At 46.0% G+C, this 23593-nt stretch overlaps 1 protein-coding gene across 1 annotated transcript; it reads left to right on the top strand.

The window, feature by feature from the left end:
* Positions 1 to 1365: 1365 nt before the first annotated feature.
* On the top strand, positions 1366 to 23476 carry LOC129825676 (dentin sialophosphoprotein-like). The gene is made up of 4 exons (XM_055885864.1): positions 1366 to 1449; positions 1871 to 1978; positions 12136 to 12550; positions 21696 to 23476. The coding sequence occupies exons 1-4, from the start codon at positions 1366 to 1368 to the stop codon at positions 23474 to 23476; spliced, it is 2388 nt and encodes a 795-aa protein (XP_055741839.1).
* Positions 23477 to 23593: the final 117 nt, after the last annotated feature.

The raw sequence follows: 23593 nt of genomic DNA on the forward strand, positions 1-23593 counted from the left end.
CAAACTGATATCTTTCCGACAGATAAGATCTAAACCAGGCCAGAACTTGTCCGTGTAGACCAATTTGGGTTTCCAATCTCTCCAAAAGAATGTGGCGATCGATGGTATCAAAATCAGCACTAAGGTCTAAGAGCATGAGGATAGATGCAGAGCCTTGGTCTTACGCCATTAAAAGGTCATTTACCACCTTCACGAGTGCAGTCTCAGTGCTATGATGGGGTCTAAATGATGGGGTTTCGTATACATTGTTTATCTTCAGGAAGGCAGTGAGTTGCTGCGCAACAGCTTTAAGCTTTAACAAAAAAATGAGAGGATTTGGGGGATTCGATATATAGGCAGATAGTTTTTTTTATATTTTCTGGCTTTTTCTTGTGCTTGGCATTTTCAAGAGAGGCTTTATTACTGCAACTTTTTGTGAGTTTAATAGGGAGCTTATTGTGTTCAACATAGGAGGGCCAAGCACAGGAAGCAGCTCTTTCAGTAGTTTAGTTGGAATAAATTCCAGTACGCAGCTTGAAGGTTTAGAGGCCAAGACTGTTTTCATCAATGTGTCAAGAGATATAGTATTAAAAAACGTGAGTGTCTCCCTTGATCCTAGGTCCTGGCAGTGTTGTGCAGATTCAGGACAACTGAGCTTTGGAGAAAGAGTCCGTAATTTGCTTTCTAATGATCATGACGTTTTCGTCAAAGAAGTTCATGAATTTATCACTGCTGAAGTGAAAGCCATCCTCTCTTGAAGAATGCTGCTTTTTAGTTAGCTTTGCGACAGTATCAAAAAAATGTTTTGGATTGTTCTTATTCTCCTCAATTAAGTTGGAAAAATAGGATGATCGAGCAGCAGTGAGGGTTCTTCGATACTGCACGGTACTGTCTTTCCAAGCCAGTCGGAAGACTTCCATTTTGGTGTGGCGCCATTTCCGTTTCAATTTTCTGGAAGCTTGCTTCAGGGCTCGGGTATTTTCTGTATACCAGAGAGCTAGTTTCCCTATAATATTTTTTGTTTTTAGGGGTGCGACTGCATCTAGAGTATTACGCAAGGTTAATTTTAGTTCCTCAGTAGGTTGGTTAACTGATTTTTGTACTCTGACATCCTTGGGTGGGTGGAGGGAATCTGGAAGGGAATCTAGAAATCATTGGGTTGTCCAAGAATTTATAGCACAGCTTTTGATGATCCATGGTTGGGGTTTTAGCAGATTATTTGTTGCGATTGCAAATGTAACAAAATGTTGGTCCGATAGTCCAGGATTATGAGGTAAAACATTAAGATCCACAATATTTATTCCACGGGACAAAACTAGGTCCAGAGTATGACTGTGGCAGTGAGTACGTCCGGAGACATGTTGGACAAAACCCACTGAGTCAATGATGGCTCCGAAAGCCATCAGCTTCAACACCCATGGTTCTCCTGAGGTCATCTTGAGTGACCGAGATCATGAACGCTGGAACACGGTATGGATGGTTTAGCTTATATTCTGACACCAATGGTTTGTTTAATTTATTTTTTACACTTTGTTTTTGTTTTTCCATGGTACGTAATCAGACATATATAAATATCTTGCATTGTCAATAGATATCCCTTTCCTACCCCCTCCTCCAGGTTTGGATGTATGGAACAACCAGACCCTCAAGGCTGCTATGGGCAAATCTCTTGATGGGTACCAGGAACGGTGAGAGAACAACCTGAAGATAATTCTCTTTGCTCACAGCAGCCTGCAGGCCTCCACCAAGTACGGGTGGGAGCAGCAGCTGTTGACTGAGGGAAACAATGCAATTGTATATGCACTTATTACATATACTATAGTCTTTCATATTTGTGACTGTCTTAGTGTTGTTGTTTGTCCATTGCTTTTTTTGTATAACGTACTTTCAGATCACTGAAACCCCACGTGATGTGGTGGAAGTTTTCGAACCACATCAGAACGCCTTCGAGGACCACCTTCCAGGACGGACCGAGCATGATGTGGAGGTGTTTGACCAGGTAAAAATGATTGTCCGCTGTTCATTTATTTTCTGGCCCTCCAAGAGATATGTAAGAAAAGTATTTGTAATATGAAATATAATTGCATTTATTCCTGTTATCAATCAAGGTGAGACTGAACATCGACAAGCCGTAGAAAAAACAGAAGGAGAGCTACTGGAGGAGAATCAAGAATGGGACCAAGTGCTTCGACATCCGGGTGAATTACTTGGTTTTGTCACGCCCTGATCTGTTTTACCTGTCCTTGTCCTTGTGCTTGTCTCCACCCTCCTCCAGGTGTTGCCCATCTCCCCCATTATCCCCTGGGTACTTATACCTGTGTTCTCTGTTTGTCTGTTGCCAGTTCGTCTTGTTTGTCAAGTCAATCAGCGTTTTGTCTCAGCTCCTCCTTTTCTCCATTCCCTCTTTTTCCTCACTCTCCTGGTTTTGACCTTTGCCTGTCCTGACTCTGAGCCCGCCTGCCTGACAACTCTGCTTGCCCCTACTTTGGTTTTCCAACCTCTGCCTGACCTGACCCTGAGCCTGCCTGACCACTCTGCCTGTCCCTGACCCTGACCACTCTGCCTGCCGTCCTGTGCCTTTTCCCACTACTCTGGATTATCGACCCCTACCTGCCTTGACCTGTCGTTTGCCTGCCCCTGTTGCTGTAATAAACATTGTTACTTTAACACAGTCTGTATATGGGTCTTACCTGAAATGTGATAGGTTTGGAAGGACGAAAGGTAGGCGAGACCTGGAAAACCTCACTGCTCTTTCACTCCTAGCTAGGGTCACCATCTGTTAGTTAAGGTGAATATAAAAAAATCTCAGATAAAACTGTTTGCATTTGCACACAAAATAACCTGAAGCTACTTTTAGTTTCCCTAACACTGATATTTTTGTCTTCCTAGGGTTACCTTGGTGGAAGCCAACAATCTTCTCCAGCTGGATGGTCAGCCACTGAAAGCCCTGACGCCTTACACTTTGTTGAAGCCCAATAGACAGAGAACGTTAAGCTTTGGTTGACATTTGAGGAAACAAGAAATGGTAGTTGTGCTGAGCTTAACAAAATGTACCTCTTTAATTTACCTCTTTAATGTACCTCTCCATATTACTTTAGGACCATCGACTGTTCGAGCCCCCGAGGAGGTATCCCTTCCACCAGAGCTAGTGAGATTGGATCCGTCTGATTCTCTGTGCTCGGAGTCAGAGGGGGACTAGCTTGAGGTAGGCTATACCTTCCAAAAGTACATATCTCCAATTTATAACACTGCACTAATCCATCAAATGTTCTCCCAGTAAAGTGTAACCTGTGTGTTTGCGTCTCTGTCTCCGACCCTGTTCCCATTAACTCTGCTCCTGTTTTCCAGGACCTAGGGGTTCCACCCAACACCTGCCATGGATCCACCTGATGTCCTCCATTACCGGGCATCATTGGGGTGGCAGGGTAGCCTAGCGGTTAGAGCGTTGGACTAGTAGACGAAAAATTGCAAGTTCAATTCCCCGAGCTGACAAGGTACAAATCTGTTGTTCTTTTTGAGACTGAGAACAAGTGACAGACAGAACCTCCCACCCACACCAGAATTCAGTATTTTAGTTTATGATTGCCATATGAGTGTACAAAAAAATCTGTGAAAATAAATTAACGATACAACAAAAAAGCTGAGTTTATATATAACAAAATGTAATATTGCCAGGTTGGTTTTCACAGCTGTTTCACAAGGCGTTCATTATTGTAAGTTGTAAGGATTCCTTTGATGGTACTTATTTGTTCCACATTATTCATTGTTTTATCCTAGGACCTACAATAGATACATATATATTCAACCACAAGGGGGTGCTAATGAACAATGTGAGATAGAACAAAAATGTTCATAATAGAGGACTACTGAAAATATATTATTTCAGTGTAAATAAGGGAAGGGCAGGTTAAAATAAAAACATGTCGGCCAGACAAGTCAGTCTGGAAAATCTGAATTGAATAGCAGGGATGAAAATAATCATTAGGTCATCACACTGTTGATATAGCAATGGACGCTAAAAGTTAATCGAATTCCATTGTGATGCAGTGGGGGACACTTTTTGGCTGGGGGACATTATTTGGCATGACAGGCCGAAAAAGCAAGAAAATATACAGTTGAAGTTGGAAGTTTACATACACCTTAGCCAAATACATTTAAACTCAGTTTTTCACAATTCCGGACATTTAATCCCAGTAGAAATTCTCTGTTTTAGGTCAGTTAGGATCACCACCAATGTGAAATGTCAGAATAATAGTAGAGAGAATGATTTATTTCAGCTTTTATATCTTTCATCACATTCCCAGTGGGTCAGAAGTTTATATACACTCAATTAGTATTTGGTAGCATTGCCTTTAAATTGGTTAAGCCATTTTGCCACAACTTTGGAAGTATGCTTGGGGTCATTATCCATTTGGAAGACCCATTTGCGACCAAGCTTTAACTTCATGACTGATGTCTTGAGATTTTGCTTCAATATATCCACATAATTTCCCATCCTCATGATGCCAAGTGCACCCGTCCCTCCTGCAGCAAAGCAACCCCAAAACATGATGCTGCCACCCCCATGCTTCACAGTTGGGATGGTGTTCTTCGGCTTGCAAGCCTCACCCTTTTTCCTCCAAACATAAAGATGGCCAAACAGTTCTATTTTCGTTTCATCTGACCAGAGGACATTTCTCCAATAAGTACGATCTTTGTCCCCATGTGCAGTTGCAAACCGTAGTCTGGCTTATTTTATGGCGGTTTTGGAGCAGTGGCTTTGTCACGTTCCTGACCTATTTCTGTTAGTTTGTTTTATGTGTTAGTTGGTCAGGACGTGAGTTTGGGTGGGCATTCTATGTTTTATGTTTCTATGTTGGTTTATGGGTTGCCTGGTATGGCTCTTAATTAGAGGCAGGTGTTTGGCGTTCCTCTAATTAAGAGTCATATTTAGGTAGGTGTTTTCACAGTGTTCGTTGTGGGTGATTGTCTCCTGTGTTTGTGTATGTCGTTACGCCACACAGGACTGGTTTCGGTTTGTTTGTTCAGTGTCATTTATGTGTAGGCTTTTTTCCCTGTTCGTGCGTTCTCGTGTGTTATGTGAGTCCGTCGTTCAGATCTGTCTACACCGTTTATTTGTTTTGTTAGTTTATTAGTCAAGTTCGTGTTTTCGTGTTTTTTCTTTAATAAATCATGTCTACAAACTCAGCTGCATTTTGGTTCGATCCCTGCTCCTCCTCTTCTGATGAAGAGGAGGAGGAAAGCCGTTACAGAATCACCCACCAATCCAGAACCAAGCGGCGTGAAGGCAAGCAGGATTATACACAGGAATCATGGACTTGGGAGGAAATATTGGACGGGAGAGGTCCATGGGCACAGCCGGGAGAATATCGCCGTCCCAAAGCTGAGCTGGAGGCAGCGAAAGCAGAGAGGCGGTGGTATGAGGAGGCAGCAAGGACACGTGGCTGGAAGCCCGAGAGGAGACCCCAAAAATTTCCTGGGGGGGAGCTAAGAGGTAGTGGGCCAAGGGCAGGTAGGAGACGGGGAGCATTCAACCAGGTAAGGTTGGGCAGGCTCGGTGCTCAAGGGAGCCAGTACGCCTTCACGGTCCGGTATTTCCGGCACTACCTCCCCGCCCCAGCCCAGTACCACCAGTGCCTACACCACGCACCAGGCTTCCAGTGCGTTTTCAGAGCCCTGTGCCTCCTCCACGCACTCTCCCTATGGTGCGTGTCTCCAGCCTAGTGCCTCCAGTTCCGGCACCGCGCACTAAGCCACATGTGCGTCTCCTAAGTCCTGTGCACACTGTTGTTTCTCCCCGTACTCGTCCTGATGTGCGTTCACTCAGCCCGGTGCCACCAGTGCCGGTACCACGCACCAGGAATATAGCACGCTTTGAGAGTCCAGTGTGCCCTGTCCCTGCTCCCCGCACTAGGCTTGAAGTGCGTGTCCTCAGTCAGGTGCCTCCAGTTATGGCACCACGCACCAAGCTTACAGTGCGTCTCAGCCGGCCAGAGTCTGCCGTCTGCCCAACGGCGCATGAACTGCCTGTCTGCCATGAGCCTGCAAAGCTGCCCGTCTGCCATGAGCCTACAGAGCCTTCCGCCAGACAGGAGCAGCCAGAGCCTTCCGCCAGACAGGTGCAGTCTGAGCCATCCGTCTCCGCAGCGCCATCTGAGCCATCCGTCTCCCCAGCGCCATCTGAGCCATCCGTCTCCCCAGCGCCGTCTGAGCCATCCGTCTCCCCAGCGCCGTCTGAGCCATCTGTCTGTCCTGAGCCATTAGAGCCGCCCGTCTGTCCCGAGCCGTCAGAGCCGATAGTCAGTCAGGAGCCGCTAGAGCCAGTTATCAGTCAGGATCTGCCAGAGCCGCCAACCAGACAGGATCTGCCAGAGCCGCCAACCAGACAGGATCTGCCAGAGCCGCCAACCAGACAGGATCTGCCAGAGCCGCCAGTCAGACAGGATCTGCCAGAGCCGCCAACCAGACAGGATCTGCCAGAGCCGCCAACCAGATAGGATCTGCCAGAGCCGTCAGTGAGCCATGAGCATCCAGAGCCTTCAGCCAGCCATGAGCGTCCAGAGCCGTCAGCGAGCCATGAGCGTCGAGAGCCGTCAGCGAGCCATGAGCGTCGAGAGCCGTCAGCCAGCCATGAGCGTCGGGAGCCGTCAGCCAGCCATGAGCGTCGAGAGCCGTCAGCCAGCCATGAGCGTCCAGAGCCGTTAGCCAGTCATGAGCTGTCCCTTAGCCCGGAGAGGCTATTTACCCAGAACTGCCCCTCAGTCCAGAGCTGTCTCTCTGTCCGGAGCTGCCTTTCAGTCCGGAGTTGCCCCTCTATCCTGATCTACATCTCTATCCTGAGCTACCTCTCTATCCTGATCTATCCCTCTGTCTTGAGCTATCCCTCTGTCTTGATCTATCCCTCTGTCCCGGTGCTGCCCCTGTTGTTGATGTTACCAAAAGGATTTTGTGGGGGTAAGATGAGGGTGGACATTCATAGGGGGAGATGGAAGCTGGGAGTGACTATGGTGGGGTGGGGACCTCGCCCGGAGCCTGAGCCACCACCGTGGTTAGATGCCCACCCAGACCCTCCCCTAGACTTTGTGCTGGTGCGCCTGGAGTTCGCACCTTATGGGGGGGGGTTATGTCACGTTCCTGACCTATTTCTGTTAGTTTGTTTTATGTGTTAGTTGGTCAGGACGTGAGTTTGGGTGGGCATTCTATGTTTTATGTTTCTATGTTGGTTTATGGGTTGCCTGGTATGGCTCTTAATTAGAGGCAGGTGTTTGGCGTTCCTCTAATTAAGAGTCATATTTAGGTAGGTGTTTTCACAGTGTTCGTTGTGGGTGATTGTCTCCTGTGTTTGTGTATGTCGTTACGCCACACGGGACTGGTTTCGGTTTGTTTGTTCAGTGTCATTTATGTGTAGGCTTTTTTCCCTGTTTGTGCGTTCTCGTGTGTTATGTGAGTCCGTCGTTCAGATCTGTCTACACCGTTTATTTGTTTTGTTAGTCTATTAGTCAAGTTCGTGTTTTCGTGTTTTTTCTTTAATAAATCATGTCTACAAACTCAGCTGCATTTTGGTTCGATCCCTGCTCCTCCTCTTCTGATGAAGAGGAGGAGGAAAGCTGTTACAGGCTTTTACTTGCTGAGCGGCCTTTCAGGTTATGTCGTTTTACTGTGGACATACAGTGGGGAGAACAAGTATTTGATACACTACCGATTTTGCAGGTTTTCCTACTAAGAAAGCATGTAGAGGTCTGTCATTTTTATCATAGGTACACTTCAACTGTAAGAGACGGAATCTAAAAATCCTGAAAATCACATTGTATGATTTTTAAGTAATTCATTTGCATTTTATTGCATGACATAAGTATTTGATCACCTACCAACCAGTAAGAATTCCGGCTCTCACAGACCTGTTAGTTTTTCTTTAAGAAGCCCTCCTGTTCTACACTCATTACATGTATTAACTGCACCTGTTTGAACTCATTACCTGTATAAAAGACACCTGTCCACACACTCAATCAAACAGACACCAACCTCTCCACAATGGCCAAGACCAGAGAGCTGTGTAAGGACATCAGGGTTAAAATTGTAAACCTGCACAAGGCTGGGATGGGCTACAGGACAATAGGCAAGCAGCTTGGTGAGAAGGCAACAACTGTTGGCACAATTATTAGAAAATGGAAGAAGTTCAAGATGACGGTCAATCACCCTCGGTCTGGGACTCCATGCAAGATCTCACCTCGTGGGGTATCAATGATCCTGAGGAAGGTGAGGGATCAGCCCAGAACTACACGGCAGGACCTGGTCAATGACCTGAAGAGAGCTGGGACCACAGTCTCAAAGAAAACCATTAGTAACACACTACGCCGTCATGGATTAAAATCCTGCAGCGCACGCAAGGTCCCCCTGCTCAAGCCAGCGCATGTCCAGGCCCGTCTGAAGTTTGCCAATGACCATCTGGATGATCCAGAGGAGGAATGGGAGAAGGTCATGTGGTCTGATGAGACCAAAATAGAGCTTTTTGGCCTAAACTCCACTCGCCGTGTTTGGAGGAAAAAGAAGGATGAGTACAACCCCAAGAACACCATCCCAACCGTGAAGCATGGAGGTGGAAACATCATTCTTTGGGGATGCTTTTCTGCAAAGGGGACAGGACGACTGCACCGTATTGAGGGGGAGGATGGATGGGGCCATGTATCGCGAGATCTTGACCAACAACCTCCTTCCCTCAGTAAGAGCATTGAAGATGGGTCGTGGCTGGGTCTTCCAGCATGACAACGACCTGAAACACACAGCCAGGGCAACTAAGGAGTGGCTCCGTAAGAAGCATCTCAAGGTCCTGGAGTGGCCTAGCCAGTCTCCAGACCTGAACCCAATAGAAAATCTTTGGAGGGAGCTGAAAGTCCGTATTGCCCAGCGACAGCCCTGAAACCTGAAGGATCTGGAGAAGGTCTGTAATGGAGGAGTGGGCCAAAATCCCTGCTGCAGTGTGTGCAAATCTGGTCAAGAACTACAGGATACGTATGATCTCTGTAATTGCAAACAAAGGTTTCTGTACCAAATATTAAGCTCTGCTTTTCTGATGTATCAAATACTTATGTCATGCAATAAAATGCAAATGAATTACTTAAAAATCATACAATGTGATTTTCTGGATTTTTGTTTTAGATTCCGTCTCTCTTACATGCTTTGTAAGTAGGAAAACCTGCAAAATAGGCAGTGTATCAAATACTTCTTCTCCCCACTGTAGATACTTTTGTACCTGTGGTGCATGCATGGTCCCATGGTGTTTATACTTACGTACTATTGTTTGTGCAGATGAACGTGGTACCTCAGGCGTTTGGTAATTGCTCCCAAGGATGAACCAGACTTGTGGAGGTCTACAATTTTTTTTCTTGACGTCTTGGCTGATTTCTTTTGATTTTCCCATGATGTCAAGCAAAGAGGCACTGAGTTTGAAGTTAGGCCTTGAAATACATCCACGGGTACACCTCCAATTGACTCAAATTATGTCAATTAGCCAATCAGAAGCTTCTAAAGCCATTACATAATTTTCTGGAATTTTACAAGCTGTTTAAAGGCAAAGTCAACTTAGTATAGGTAAACTTCTGCCCCACTGGAATTGTGATACAGTGAATTATAAGTGAAATAATCTGTCTGTAAAAAATTGTTGGAAAAATTATTTGTGTCATGCACAAAGTAGATGTCCTAACCGACTTCCCAAAACTATAGTTTGTTGACAAGAAATGTTGGGAGTGGTTGACAAACGAGTTTTAATGACTCCAACCTAAATGTATGTTGACTTCTGACTTCAACTGTACAAATAAACATAGCATTATTTTATTTTTTTGTAATTATCCAACCACAGGAGCCCGCTCTCAATGTTCAAAATACACCAGAGAGCATCATTTAACAACAGAGGAGCAATAGTTTCTAAAAAAATAACTGTAGATTTGGTGTTATCACAGTCAAATACAGGTAACTTCTAAAATAAAGGAAACACCAACATTAAGTGTCTTAATTAAAAGGGTGTTTTTTGCATTGCTTTGTGGCCATAGACCTATAATCCTTAGAAGGGTTTTGGAACCTTTTACCCTGGCAATTTGACTGTTAAACTCATGCAATGGCTGCCAGTCCTGACTTGAATTGGAACCGCCATCTATGGAGTATATTTCTATGGTTGTTTGCAGCTGTAGGTTTTCCTTTTGCAGATTCCAAAATACAATCTCGGAAATACGTACAGTTTGGAAAGCAAATGACTACTGCTGAAAAGAGAAGACTAATCTGTCTGTAGAACCAATAGATACAATTTCTTATCAACAACTCCCAATTATTTGAGAGCAGCAGCACTGTTTTTCAAAGTAACTCATTTTGAGGTAGGCTATTGCCACTAAGAGCGCGTCGGCCATCACCGTGAGTACCCTTCATCTTCATCATTAGGTGTGCCACTGGAAATTGCATTTAGTTGCTTACTGTAGACGATAATATATTCCCTCCTAATAATCTGTGTGTTGCTTCATTGGCCTGGGCTATAGAGCGCCACAGCGGAGGTGTCGTAATACCCATAAAACCTAGCAGTCAAACAGAGAGATGGTTCCAATCATTTTTCCACCATTCATTTTTCCCATAGGGAATTTTAGAAACACTTAACATAACGGCTGTGTTTCATGTAGGCTTACCTTGGCGTGATGTGTAGATAGCCATGTAAATATCTCTCGGACAAGGTGACTTTTATCAGTATATTTGGCTCTATTTACTTTCAGATTGTAAAATGCTAATTAGTAGACATGCAAAACTTCAAATCCCTTTAAGCCCCTGAACTCAAGCTGACCCCTTTGCTTCAAATCCCTTTAAGCTCCTGAACTCTAGCTGACCCCTTTGCTTCAAATCCCTTTAAGCTCCTGAACTCTAGCTGACCCCTTTGCTTCAAATCCCTTTAAGCCCCTGAACTCTAGCTGACCCCTTTGCTTCAAATCCCTTTAAGCTCCTGAACTCTAGCTGACCCCTTTGCTTCAAATCCCTTTAAGCTCCTGAACTCTAGCTGACCCCTTTGCTTCAAATCCCTTTAAGCCCCTGAACTCTAGCTGACCCCTTTGCTTCAAATCCCTTTATGCTACTGAACTCTAGTCGACCCCTTTGCCTCAAATCCCTTTATGCTCCTGAACTCTAGCTGACCCCTTTGCTTCAAATCCCTTTAAGCCCTTGAACTCTAGCTGACCCCTTTGCTTCAAATCCCTTTAAGCTCCTGAACTCTAGTTGACCTCTTTGCTTCAAATCCCTTTAAGCTCCTGAACTCTAGTTGACCCCTTTGCTTCAAATCCCTTTAAGCCCCTGAACTCTAGTTGACCCCTTTGCTTCAAATCCCTTTAAGCCCCTGAACTCTAGTTGACCCCTTTGCTAACAGGTATTGTGTCAATTTAAAACTTGCGCAAAACAATTCATAGAATTGTCAATTTAAAGAAATGTTGCCAGTTAATTCATGACTACATTCAGCTAACATCAGATAGTCAATCCAGAGATTCTTACTTTTGCCTTGATTTGTCAGTCTCGTCCAGAGTATCATGGTATCTGTAGTTCTTTATGACAGCCACATTAGCAGCTAATTAGCATTTCATTTTGGAGGCGGTAAATACAGGAGAATATACTGATAAAAGTCACCTTGTCCTAGAGAGATTTACATGGTTATCAAAACGTCACGCCAGGGTAAGCCTACATGAAACACAACCCTTGTTTTAAGTGTTTCTAAAATCCTATAAAAAAAACAAAGCCCGGGGGTCTATGATTTCTTAATCCGGCCTTGCGCATGCACATGCATGCATGTACGTATACAAACACACACAGACGGCTATCTTTCACTGGCAGTTCATTTCTCACTCTCACTGTCTCACTCTCTCGGTCTCTGTCTCTCTCTCTCTTTCTCGGTCTTCGTCTCTCGCTGTCTCTTTCTGTCTCTCTCTCTCGGTCTCTGTCTGTCTTTCTCTGTATATCTCTCTCTCGGTCTCTGTCTCGCTGTGTTTCTCTGTGTCTCTCACTGTCTCTCTCTGTCTTTCTCCCACTCTCAAACTAGAGCAAAACTAATAATCTATCTGTCTCAGCTGGCTCTCTCCGCCAACCAACAAGGCCCTGAGATCATCTCTGTCTCAGCTGGCTCTCTCCGCCACCCAACAGGGCCCTGAGATCATCTCTCTGTCTCAGCTGGCTCTCTCCGCCACCCAACAGGGACCTGACATCATCTCTCGGTCTCAGCTGGCTCTCTCCGCCATCCAACTGGGCCCTGAGATCATCTCTCTGTCTCAGCTGGCTCTCTCCGCCACCCAACAGGGCCCTGAGATCATCTCTCTGCCTCAGCTGGCTCTCTCCGCCACCCAACAGGGCCCTGAGATCATCTCTCTGTCTCAGTTGGCTCTCTCCACCACCCAACAGGGCCCTGAGATCATCTCTCTGTCTCAGCTGGCTCTCTCCGCCACCCAACAGGGCCCTGAGATCATCTCTCTGTCTCAGCTGGCTCTCTCCGCCACCCAACAGGGCCCTGAGATCATCTCTCTGTCTCAGCTGGCTCTCTCCGCCACCCAACTGGGCCACCGTGGGAGAGCTATCACACAGGATAGCTCACTCCTACCCCTCGGCGCTCACCGCTTAAAACAGGCAGTATTAATATGCAAATGTATGCAAGAAAATCAAAACGCAGAATGGGATTATGAATAATTACGGTACATTTTCTGGAATTTAGTTTTTCCTTGACACAATTACTTTATTGAGGAAATGCAACAGTGGATGGGTAATTGTCCGGTATCCAGTAGTGAAAAACAACTTAGTCCTGGACTGGTGGACACAGTAGGGGGGACTAGAGTCAAAGTTCTCCCTGCTTTATTACTAAATATTCTCCTTTTATGGTGGTTTCCACATACATTGCAGTGACACTATAAAACAATTTCGAAAACAAGGGTTATATGGCACCTCTATCTCCATCTAAAGTACTGGAGACAACATGGTCTCTCTATCTCCATCTATTGTAGACACAACGCTCCCTCCATCACCATCTACGGTAAAGTAGCAAACATGGCCTCTCTATCTCCATCTACAGTACAGTAGCCAACATGGTCCCTCTATCTCCATCTACAGTACCCAACATGGTCCCTCTGTCTCCATCTATAGTACCCAACATGGCCCCTCTATCTCCATCTACAATACCCAACATGGCCTCTCTATCTCCATCTACAGTAGCCAACATGGCCCCTCTGTCTCCATCTATAGTACCCAACATGGTCCCTCTGTCTCCATCTATAGTACCCAACATGGTCCCTCTATCTCCATCTACAATACCCAACATGGTCCCTCTATCTCCATCTATAGTAGCCAACATGGCCCCTCTGTCTCCATCTATAGTACAGTAGCCAACATGGCCCCTCTATCTCCATCTACAATACCCAACATGGCCCCTCTATCTCCATCTACAATACCCAACATGGCCCCTCTATCTCCATCTATAGTACCCAACATGGCCCCTCTGTCTCCATCTACAATACCCAACATGGCCGCTCTATCTCCATCTATAGTACCCAACATGGTCCCTCTATCTCCATCTATAGCACCCAACATGGTCCCTCTGTCTCCATTTATAGTAGCCAACATGGCCCCTCTGTCTCCATCTATAGTACCCAACATGGCCCCTCTGTCTCCATCTACAATACCCAACATGGCCCCTCTGTCTCCATCTACAATACCCAACATGGCCCCTCTATCTCCATCTATAGTACCCAACATGGTCCCTCTATCTCCATCTACAATACCCAACATGGCCCCTCTATCTCCATCTATAGTACCCAACATGGCCCCTCTGTCTCCATCTACAATACCGAACATGGCCCCTTTGTCTCCATCTACAATACCCAAAATGGCCCCTCTGTCTCCATCTATAGTACCCAACATGGCCCCTCTGTCTCCATCTACAATACCCAACATGGCCCCTCTATCTCCATCTACAGTAGCCAACATGGCCCCTCTATCTCCATCTACAGTACCCAACATGGCCCCTCTGTCTCCATCTACAATACCCAACTTGGCCCCTCTGTCTCCATCTACAATAACCAACATGGCCCCTCTATCTCCATCTATAGTACCCAACATGGCCCCTCTGTTTCCATCTATAGTAGCCAACATGGTCCCTCTATCTCCATCTACAATACCCAACATGGCCCCTCTGTCTCCATCTACAGTAGCCAACATGGTCCCTCTATCTCCATCTATAGTATCCAACATGGCCCCTCTATCTCCATCTATAGTACCCAACATGGCCCCTCTGTCTCCATCTACAATAACCAACATGGACCCTCTATCTCCATCTATAGTACCCAACATGGCCCCTCTGTTTCCATCTATAGTAGCCAACATGGTCACTCTATCTCCATCTACAATACCCAACATGGCCCCTCTGTCTCCATCTACAATACCCAACATGGCCCCTCTGTCTCCATCTACAATACCCAACATGGCCCCTCTATCTCCATCTATAGTACCCAATATGGTCCCTCTATCTCCATCTATAGTACCCAACATGGCCCCTCTGTCTCCATATATAGTAGCCAACATGGCCCCTCTGTCTCCATCTACAATACCCAATGTGGCCCCTCTATCTCCATCTACTGTATAGTAGCCAACATGGCCCCTCTATCTCCATCTATAGTACCCAACATGGCCCCTCTATCTCCATCTATAGACCCAACATGGCCCCTCTATCTCCATCTATAGTACCCAACATGGCCCCTCTATCTCCATCTATAGTACCCAACATGGCCCCTCTATCTCCATCTATAGTACCCAACATGGCCCCTCTATCTCCATCTATAGTAGCCAACATGGCCCCTCTATCTCCATCTACAATAACCAACATGGCCCCTCTATCTCCATCTATAGTAGCCAACATGGCCCCTCTATCTCCATCTATAGTACCCAACATGGCCCCTCTGTCTCCCTCTACAATAACCAACATGGCCCCTCTATCTCCATCTATAGTACCCAACATGGCCCCTCTGTTTCCATCTATAGTAGCCAACATGGCCCCTCTGTCTCCATCTACAATACCCAACATGGCCCCTCTATCTCCATCTATAGTACCCAACATGGCCCCTCTGTCTCCATCTATAGTAGCCAACATGGTCCCTCTATCTCCATCTACAATACCCAACATGGCCTCTCTATCTCCATCTATAGTACCCAACATGGTCCCTCTATCTCCATCTATAGTACCCAACATGGCCCCTCTGTCTCCATATATAGTAGCCAACATGGCCCCTCTGTCTCCATCTACAATAACCAACATGGCCCCTCTATCTCCATCTATAGTAGCCAACATGGCCCCTCTATCTCCATCTATAGTACCCAACATGGCCCCTCTGTCTCCATCTACTATACCCAAAATGGCCCCTCTGTCTCCATCTACAATAACCAACATGGCCCCTCTATCTCCATCTATAGTACCCAACATGGCCCCTCTGTCTCCATCTACAATACCCAACATGGCCCCTCTGTCTCCATCTACTATACCCAAAATGGCCCCTCTGTCTCCATCTACAATAACCAACATGGCCCCTCTATCTCCATCTATAGTACCCAACATGGCCCCTCTATCTCCATCTATAGTACCCAATATGGTCCCTCTATCTCCATCTATAGTACCCAACATGGCCCCTCTGTCTCCATATATAGTAGCCAACATGGCCCCTCTGTCTCCATCTACAATACCCAATGTGGCCCCTCTATCTCCATCTACTGTATAGTAGCCAACATGGCCCCTCTATCTCCATCTACAATAACCAACATGGCCCCTCTATCTCCATCTATAGTACCCAACATGGCCCCTCTGTCTCCCTCTACAATAACCAACATGGCCCCTCTATCTCCATCTATAGTACCCAACATGGCCCCTCTGTTTCCATCTATAGTAGCCAACATGGCCCCTCTGTCTCCATCTACAATACCCAACATGGCCCCTCTGTCTCCATCTACAATACCCAAAATGGCCCCTCTGTCTCCATCTACAATAACCAACATGCCCCTCTATCTCCATCTATAGTAGCCAACATGGCCCCTCTATCTCCATCTATAGTACCCAACATGGCCCCTCTGTCTCCCTCTACAATAACCAACATGGCCCCTCTATCTCCATCTATAGTACCCAACATGGCCCCTCTGTTTCCATCTACAGTAGCCAACATGGCCCCTCTGTCTCCATCTACAATACCCAACATGGCCCCTCTATCTCCATCTATAGTACCCAACATGGTCCCTCTATCTCCATCTATAGTACCCAACATGGCCCCTCTGTCTCCATATATAGTAGCCAACATGGCCCCTCTGTCTCCATCTATAGTACAGTAGCCAACATGGTCCCTCTGTCTCCATCTACAATACCCAATGTGTCCCCTCTATCTCCATCTACTGTATAGTAGCCAACATGGCCCCTCTATCTCCATCTAGAGTACAGTAGCCAACATGGTCCCTCTGTCTCCATCTACAATACCCAACATGGCCCCTCTATCTCCATCTATAGTACCCAACATGGCCCCTCTATCTCCATCTATAGTACCCAACATGGCCCCTCTTTCTCCATCTATAGTAGCCAACATGGCCCCTCTATCTCCATCTATAGTACCCAACATGGCCCCTCTGTCTCCATCTACAATAACCAACATGGCCCCTCTATCTCCATCTATAGTACCCAACATGGCCCCTCTGTTTCCATCTATAGTAGCCAACATGGTCCCTCTATCTCCATCTACAATACCCAACATGGCCCCTCTGTCTCCATCTACAATACCCAACATGGCCCCTCTGTCTCCATCTACAATAACCAACATGGCCCCTCTATCTCCATCTATAGTACCCAACATGGTCCCTCTGTCTCCATCTATAGTAGCCAACATGGACCCTCTATCTCCATCTATAATACCCAACATGGTCCCTCTGTCTCCATCTACAATACCCAACATGGTCCCTCTTTTTCCATCTGTAGTAGCCAACATGACCCCTCTATCTCCATCTATAGTACCCAACATGGCCCCTCTGTTTCCATCTGTAGTAGCCAACATGACCCCTCTTTTTCCATCTGTAGTAGCCAACATGACCCCTCTATCTCCATCTATAGTACCCAACATGGCCCCTCTGTTTCCATCTGTAGTAGCCAACATGACCCCTCTGTTTCCATCTGTAGTAGCCAACATGACCCCTCTATCTATCTGCAGTGACTAGCCTATAACAGTAACGTTTAGCACCAGTGTTTTCACAGTAATTAGCGCAGTGACTAGCCTATAACAGTAGCATTTAGCAACAGTGTTTTCACAGTAATTGGTGCAGTGACAAGCCTATTACAGTAGCATTTAGCAACAGTGTTTTCACAGTAATTAGTGCAGTGACTAACCTATAACAGTAGCGTTTAGCACAAGTGTTTTCACAGTAATTAGTGCAGTGACTAGCCTATAACAGTAGCGTTTAGCAGCAGTGTTTTCACAGTAATTAGTGCAGTGACTAGCCTATAACAGTAGCATTTAGCAACAATGGTCCAGGGATGTACGCCTGGCGCTCTAAGTCTATCCGTGCATCAGCCTGGTAGCACACTGTCAGCTATGATACTCTGATACCAAGCTCCTGCCTTTCACCTCCACGAGAAGACAAATAGAGGAGAGGAAGAAGGGAGGAGACGGCAGGGAGGGGAATAGAGAGAGGAAGATGCCATGACTTATGGTTTGACAGTTTGAGTGATAGCGAATGTAGAATGTGACATAAAGAGCCTTCAGAAAGTATTCGCACCCCTTTGCTTTTTCCACATTTTCTTGTGTTACAGCCTGCATTTAAAATGTATTAAATTCAGATTTTGTGTCACTTATCTACACACAATACCCCATAATGTCATAGTGGAATTTTGTTTGCAGAAAACTTTAGAAATTAAATAACAATGAAAAGCTGAAATGTATTGAGTCGATATGTATTCAACCCCTTTGTTATGGCCAGCCTAAATAAGTTAAGAAGTAAAAATGTGCTTAACAAATTGCATAATAAGGTACATGGACTCACTCCGTGTTCAATAATAGTGGTTAACATGATTTGTGAATGACTACCCCATCTCTGTATTCCACACATACAATTATCTGTAAGGTCCCTCAATCGAGCAGTGAATTTCAAGCACAGATTCAATCAGAAAGACCAGGGATGTTTTTCAATGCCTTGCAAAGAAGGGCATCGATTGGTAAATATGTAAAAAAATATATATAAAAAATAAACGGAATATCCCTTTGAGCATTGGAACTTCATTAATTAGAGTTTGGATGGTGTTTCAGTACACCCAGTCACTACAAAGATACAAGCGTTCTTCATAACTCAGTTGCTGAAGAGGAAGGAAACTGCTCAGGGATTTCACCATGAGGCCAATGGTGATTTTAAAACAGTACAGACTTTAACGGTTGTGATATGAGAAAACTGAGTATGGATCGACAACATTGTTGTCATGCCCTGATCAGTTTCACCTGTCCTTGTGCTTGTCTCCACCCCCCTCCAGGTGTCGCCCATCTTCCCCATTATCCCCTGGGTATTTATACCTGTTTCTCTGTTTGTCTGTGGCCAGTTCGTCTTGTTGTCATGTCAACCAGCATTTTGTCTCAGCTCCTGCTTTCCCCTAGTCTCTCTTTTTCTTGCCCTCCTGGTTTTGATCCTTGCCTGTCCTGACCCTGCCTGCCTGACCACTCTGCATGCCCCTGACCCTGAGCCTGCCTGCCATCCTGTACCTTTGCCCACTACTCTGGATTACCAACCTCTGCCTGACCTGACCTGTTGTTTGCCTGCCCCTGTTGCTGTAATAAACATTGTTACTTCAACACAGTCTGTATTTGGGTCTTACCTGAAACGTGATAATTGTAGCTACTCCACAATACTAACCTAATTGACAGAGTGAAAAGAAGAAAGCCTATACAGAAGAAAATATTCCAAAACCTGTATCCTGTTTGCAACAAGGCACTAAAGTAATACTGCTAAAAATGTGGCAAAGAAATTAACTTCAGTCCTGATTACAAAGCGTTATGTTTCGGGCAAATCAAACACATTACTGTGTACCACTCTTCATATTTACAAGCACGGTGGTGCCTGAATCATGTTATGGGTATGCTTGTCATCGGCAAGGACAGGGGAGTTTTTTAGGATTAAAAAAAAGGAATGGAGATAAGCACAGGCAAAATCCTAGAGGAAACCTGGTTTAGTCTGCTTTCCACCAGACAGTGGGAGTTGAATTCAAATCAAATTTAATCAAATCAAATTTATTTATATAGCCCTTCGTACATCAGCTGATATCTCAAAGTGCTGTACAGAAACCCAGCCTAAAACCCCAAACAGCAAGCAATGCAGGTGTAGAAGCACGGTGGCTAGGAAAAACTCCCTAGAAAGGCCAAAACCTAGGAAGAAACCTAGAGAGGAACCAGGCGATGAGGGGTGGCCAGTCCTCTTCTGGTTGTGCCGGGTGGAGATTATAACAGAACATGGCCAAGATGTTCAAATGTTCATAAATGACCAGCATGGTCAAATAATAATAATCACAGTAGTTATCGAGGGTTCAGCAAGTCAGCATCTCAGGAGTAAATGTCAGTTGGCTTTTTTAGCACGTCCGGTGAACAGGTCAGGGTTCCATAGCCGCAGGCAGAACAGTTGAAACTGGAGCAGCAGCAAGGCCAGGTGGACTGGGGACAGCAAGGAGTCATCATGCCAGGTAGTCCTGACGCATGGTCCTAGGGCTCAGGTCCTCCAAGAGAGAGAAAGAAAGAGAGAAGGAGAGAATTAGAGAGAGCATACTTAAAATCACACAGGACACCGGATAAGACAGGAGAAATCCACCAGATATAACAAACTGAACCTAGCCCACCGACACATTAACTACTGCAGCATAAATACTGGAGGCTGAGACAGGAGGGGTCAGGAGACACTGTGGCCCCATCCGATGATACCCCCGGACAGGGCCAAACAGGAAGGATATAACCCCACCCACTTTGCCAAAACACAGCCCCCACACCACTAGAGGGAAATCTTCAACCACCAACTTACCATCCTGAGACAAGGCCGAGTATAGCCCACAAAGATCTCCACCACGGCACAAACCAAGGACAATAACCCAAAACACAAGGCAAAATCTACACTGGAGTTGCTTACCAAGATGACATTGAATGTTCCAGAGTGGCCATGTTACAGTTTTGACACAAATCTGCTTGAAAATCTATGGCAAGACTTGAAAATGGCTGTCTAACAATGAACAACAATCATCAGCAATCTACTTGACAGAGCTTGCATAACTTCTTATAGAATAATGGGAAAATACTGTACAATCCAGGTGTGCAACACTCTTAGAGATTTACCCAGAAAGACTCACAGCCTTAATCACCGCCAAAGGTACTTGTACAAAGTATTGACTCAGGACTGTGAATACCTATGTAAATTAGATGTTTGTGTATTTAATTTTCAATACATTTGCAAACTTTTCTAAAAACCTATTTTCACTTTGTCATTATGGGAAATTGTGTGTAAAAAAAAATATATATATTTAATCCATTTTGAATTGAGGCTGTAACAACAACATTTTGAATAAGTCAAGGGGTATGAATACTTTCTGAGGGCAAAGTCTCTTTTAGATGGAGATGAGGAGTGAACATTAAGAGAGGCGTGTGAGGAGTTGTTGGTGCTTTGTCAGTAGATGAAATATGGCAAAGTGTCAAGAAAACCAGTAGGTGTTGAGGAGGTAGGGGAGTATGAAGGAGCGTAAGGTTGAGCTCTGTGTTGTTATACAATTTAGAAGTCCTTGTGCTGTGCAAGGCGTCGGCTACGGTGGAAGCAGAAGTTAATTTAAATGCATGCTCACGCCTGGGTGGCATGGTGGAGTGGAGAGGGTCTCTCTGTCTGATAGCAATTCATCAGGGCCGTTTTGTCGCTGTGTAGTGACGCAGCCATGGCCCCTGAGACAGTGTTTCTGCCGGTGTTTCACACTCTTGAGGCGAGATTGCTTTATGGACACTCGTTATGTAGAATTAGATAGCCTAGGCTTTTCCCCCTGACACATGCAATCAACTCTGACCCTTTCGATATTATCTATTTCCTCATTTGAATAAACACAGTCTTTCTTTATCTGTACGGCAGTATACTACATCAAAACAACTCGGACTGATTGGTCGAAAACGTTATGCACTGGTCCATTTTCTCATTGACACACAAGACCAGTGTCCTTCTCTCTGATGACATGCATGTAGACACACAGTCTTTGAATACAGCATAGACCCATCCACCCAGTGTAATTTACTGTAGTGTAAGATGGTAGTATGAACAGGCAAAAAGAGACAGAGGGATTATCATCTAGTCCCATAGAAGTAGCCACAGTCATAGAAATCACCTATATTTCAACACAGATCATTTAGTAAAGAGGGGTAATTAAAACACGCACAAAGACAAACAGCAAGGGGAACAATGGGATTAAAAGGTGCGTGTGTGTGTATGTACAGTATCTGTGTTTGTTTGTTATTTCAAATGGAAATCATAATTAACAGAATAAGTGGTTACTGACTGTAAGTGGTAATTGACTTGCAGTGCAGTGTTGTGAATTCAGACTTTTCAGCCCTTACAGTAGCTGTTGATGAAATAGCTTTAAAACAAGGCTAAAAACAGCCGATAAGTGAACTTAAACTGTACCCTTTCTTACAGTGATAAAGATAACGAGGAGGCCTACATGCAGCTTCATCAACACAACGACACAGGTCGTGGTTTTGCTAACACCGCTAACACCGCTGACCCTTCTAACACCGCTAACACCGCTGACCCTTCTAACACCGCTGACACTGCCAACACCGCTGACCCTTCTAACACCGCTGACCCTTCTAACACCGCTGACCCTTCTAACACCGCTGACCCTTCTAACACCGCTGACCCTTCTAACACCGCTGACACTGCCAACACCGCTGACCCTTCTAACACCGCTGACCCTTCTAACACCGCTGACCCTTCTAACACCGCTGACCCTTCTAACACCGCTGACCCTTCTAACACCGCTGACACTGCTAACACCGCTGACCCTTCTAACACCGCTGACCCTTCTAACACTGCTGACACCGCTGACCCTTCTAACACCGCTAACACCGCTGACCCTTCTAACACCGCTGACACCGCTAACACCGCTGACACCGCTGACCCTTCTAACACCGCTGACCCTTCTAACACCGCTGACCCTTCTAACACCGCTGACCCTTCTAACACCACTGACCCTTCTAACACCGCTGACCCTTCTAACACCGCTGACCCTTCTAACACCGCTGAACCTTCTAACACCGCTGACACCGCTAACCCTTCTAACACCGCTGACACTTCTAACACCGCTGACCCTTCTAACACCGCTGACCCTTCTAACACCGCTGACACCGCTGACCCTTCTAACACTGCTGACACTGCTAACACTGCTAACACCGCTGACCCTTCTAACACCGCTGATCCTTCTAACACCGCTGACACCGCTGACCCTTCTAACTCCGCTAACACCGCTGACCCTTCTAACACCGCTGACCCTTCTAACACCGCTGACCCTTCTAACACCGCTGACCCTTCTAACACCGCTGACCCTTCTAACACCGCTAACCCTTCTAACACCGCTGACCCTTCTAACACCGCTGACACCGCTGACCCTTCTAACACCGCTGACACCGCTGACCCTTCTAACACCGCTAACACTGCTAACACCGCTGACCCTTCTAACACCGCTGACCCTTCTAACACCGCTGACCCTTCTAACACCGCTAACCCTTCTAACACCGCTGACCCTTCTAACACCGCTGACCCTTCTAACACCGCTGACCCTTCTAACACCGCTGACCCTTCTAACACGGCTGACACCGCTGACCCTTCTAACACCGCTGACACCGCTGACCCTTCTAACACCGCTAACACCGCTGACCCTTCTAACACCGCTGACCCTTCTAACACCGCTAACACCGCTGACCCTTCTAACACCGCTGACACTGCCAACACCGCTGACCCTTCAAACACCGCTGACCCTTCTAACACCGCTGACCCTTCTAACACCGCTGACCCTTCTAACACCGCTGACCCTTCTAACACCGCTGACCCTTCTAACACCGCTAACACCGCTGACCCTTCTAACACCGCTGACACTGCCAACACCGCTGACCCTTCTAACACCGCTGACCCTTCTAACACCGCTGACCCTTCTAACACCGCTGACCCTTCTAACACCGCTAACACCGCTGACCCTTCTAACACTGCTGACCCTTCTAACACCGCTGACCCTTCTAACACTGCTGACACCGCTGACCCTTCTAACACCGCTGACACCGCTGACCCTTCTAACACCGCTGACACCGCTGACCCTTCTAACACCGCTGACCCTTCTAACACTGCTGACCCTTCTAACACCGCTAACCCTTCTAACACCGCTGACCCTTCTAACACCGCTGACCCTTCTAACACCGCTGACACTGCTTAAATTATAGTCCCTAATTACTCCATTCCATGCCATGGCCATTCTCTGATGTCACATGACCATTTTCCGATGTCACCTGACCATTCTCCCAATTCACTTGACTCTTAACTAACTACAAAC

Source organism: Salvelinus fontinalis, chromosome 27 (assembly GCF_029448725.1).
Source record: "Salvelinus fontinalis isolate EN_2023a chromosome 27, ASM2944872v1, whole genome shotgun sequence".
Taxonomy (NCBI): domain Eukaryota; kingdom Metazoa; phylum Chordata; class Actinopteri; order Salmoniformes; family Salmonidae; genus Salvelinus; species Salvelinus fontinalis.

What these genes read in the sequence shown, in the direction of transcription:
- LOC129825676 (XM_055885864.1), top strand. Translation starts at nt 1,366, where the DNA reads ATGGCTCCGAAAGCCATCAGCTTCAACACCCATGGTTCTCCTGAGGTC. An exon ending in ATCATGAACGCTGGAACACG is followed by an intron (nt 1,450 to 1,870) that starts GTATGGATGGTT and finishes ACGTACTTTCAG; the next exon opens with ATCACTGAAACCCCACGTGA. An exon ending in CGCCACCCAACTGGGCCACC is followed by an intron (nt 12,551 to 21,695) that starts GTGGGAGAGCTA and finishes ACAGTGATAAAG; the next exon opens with ATAACGAGGAGGCCTACATG.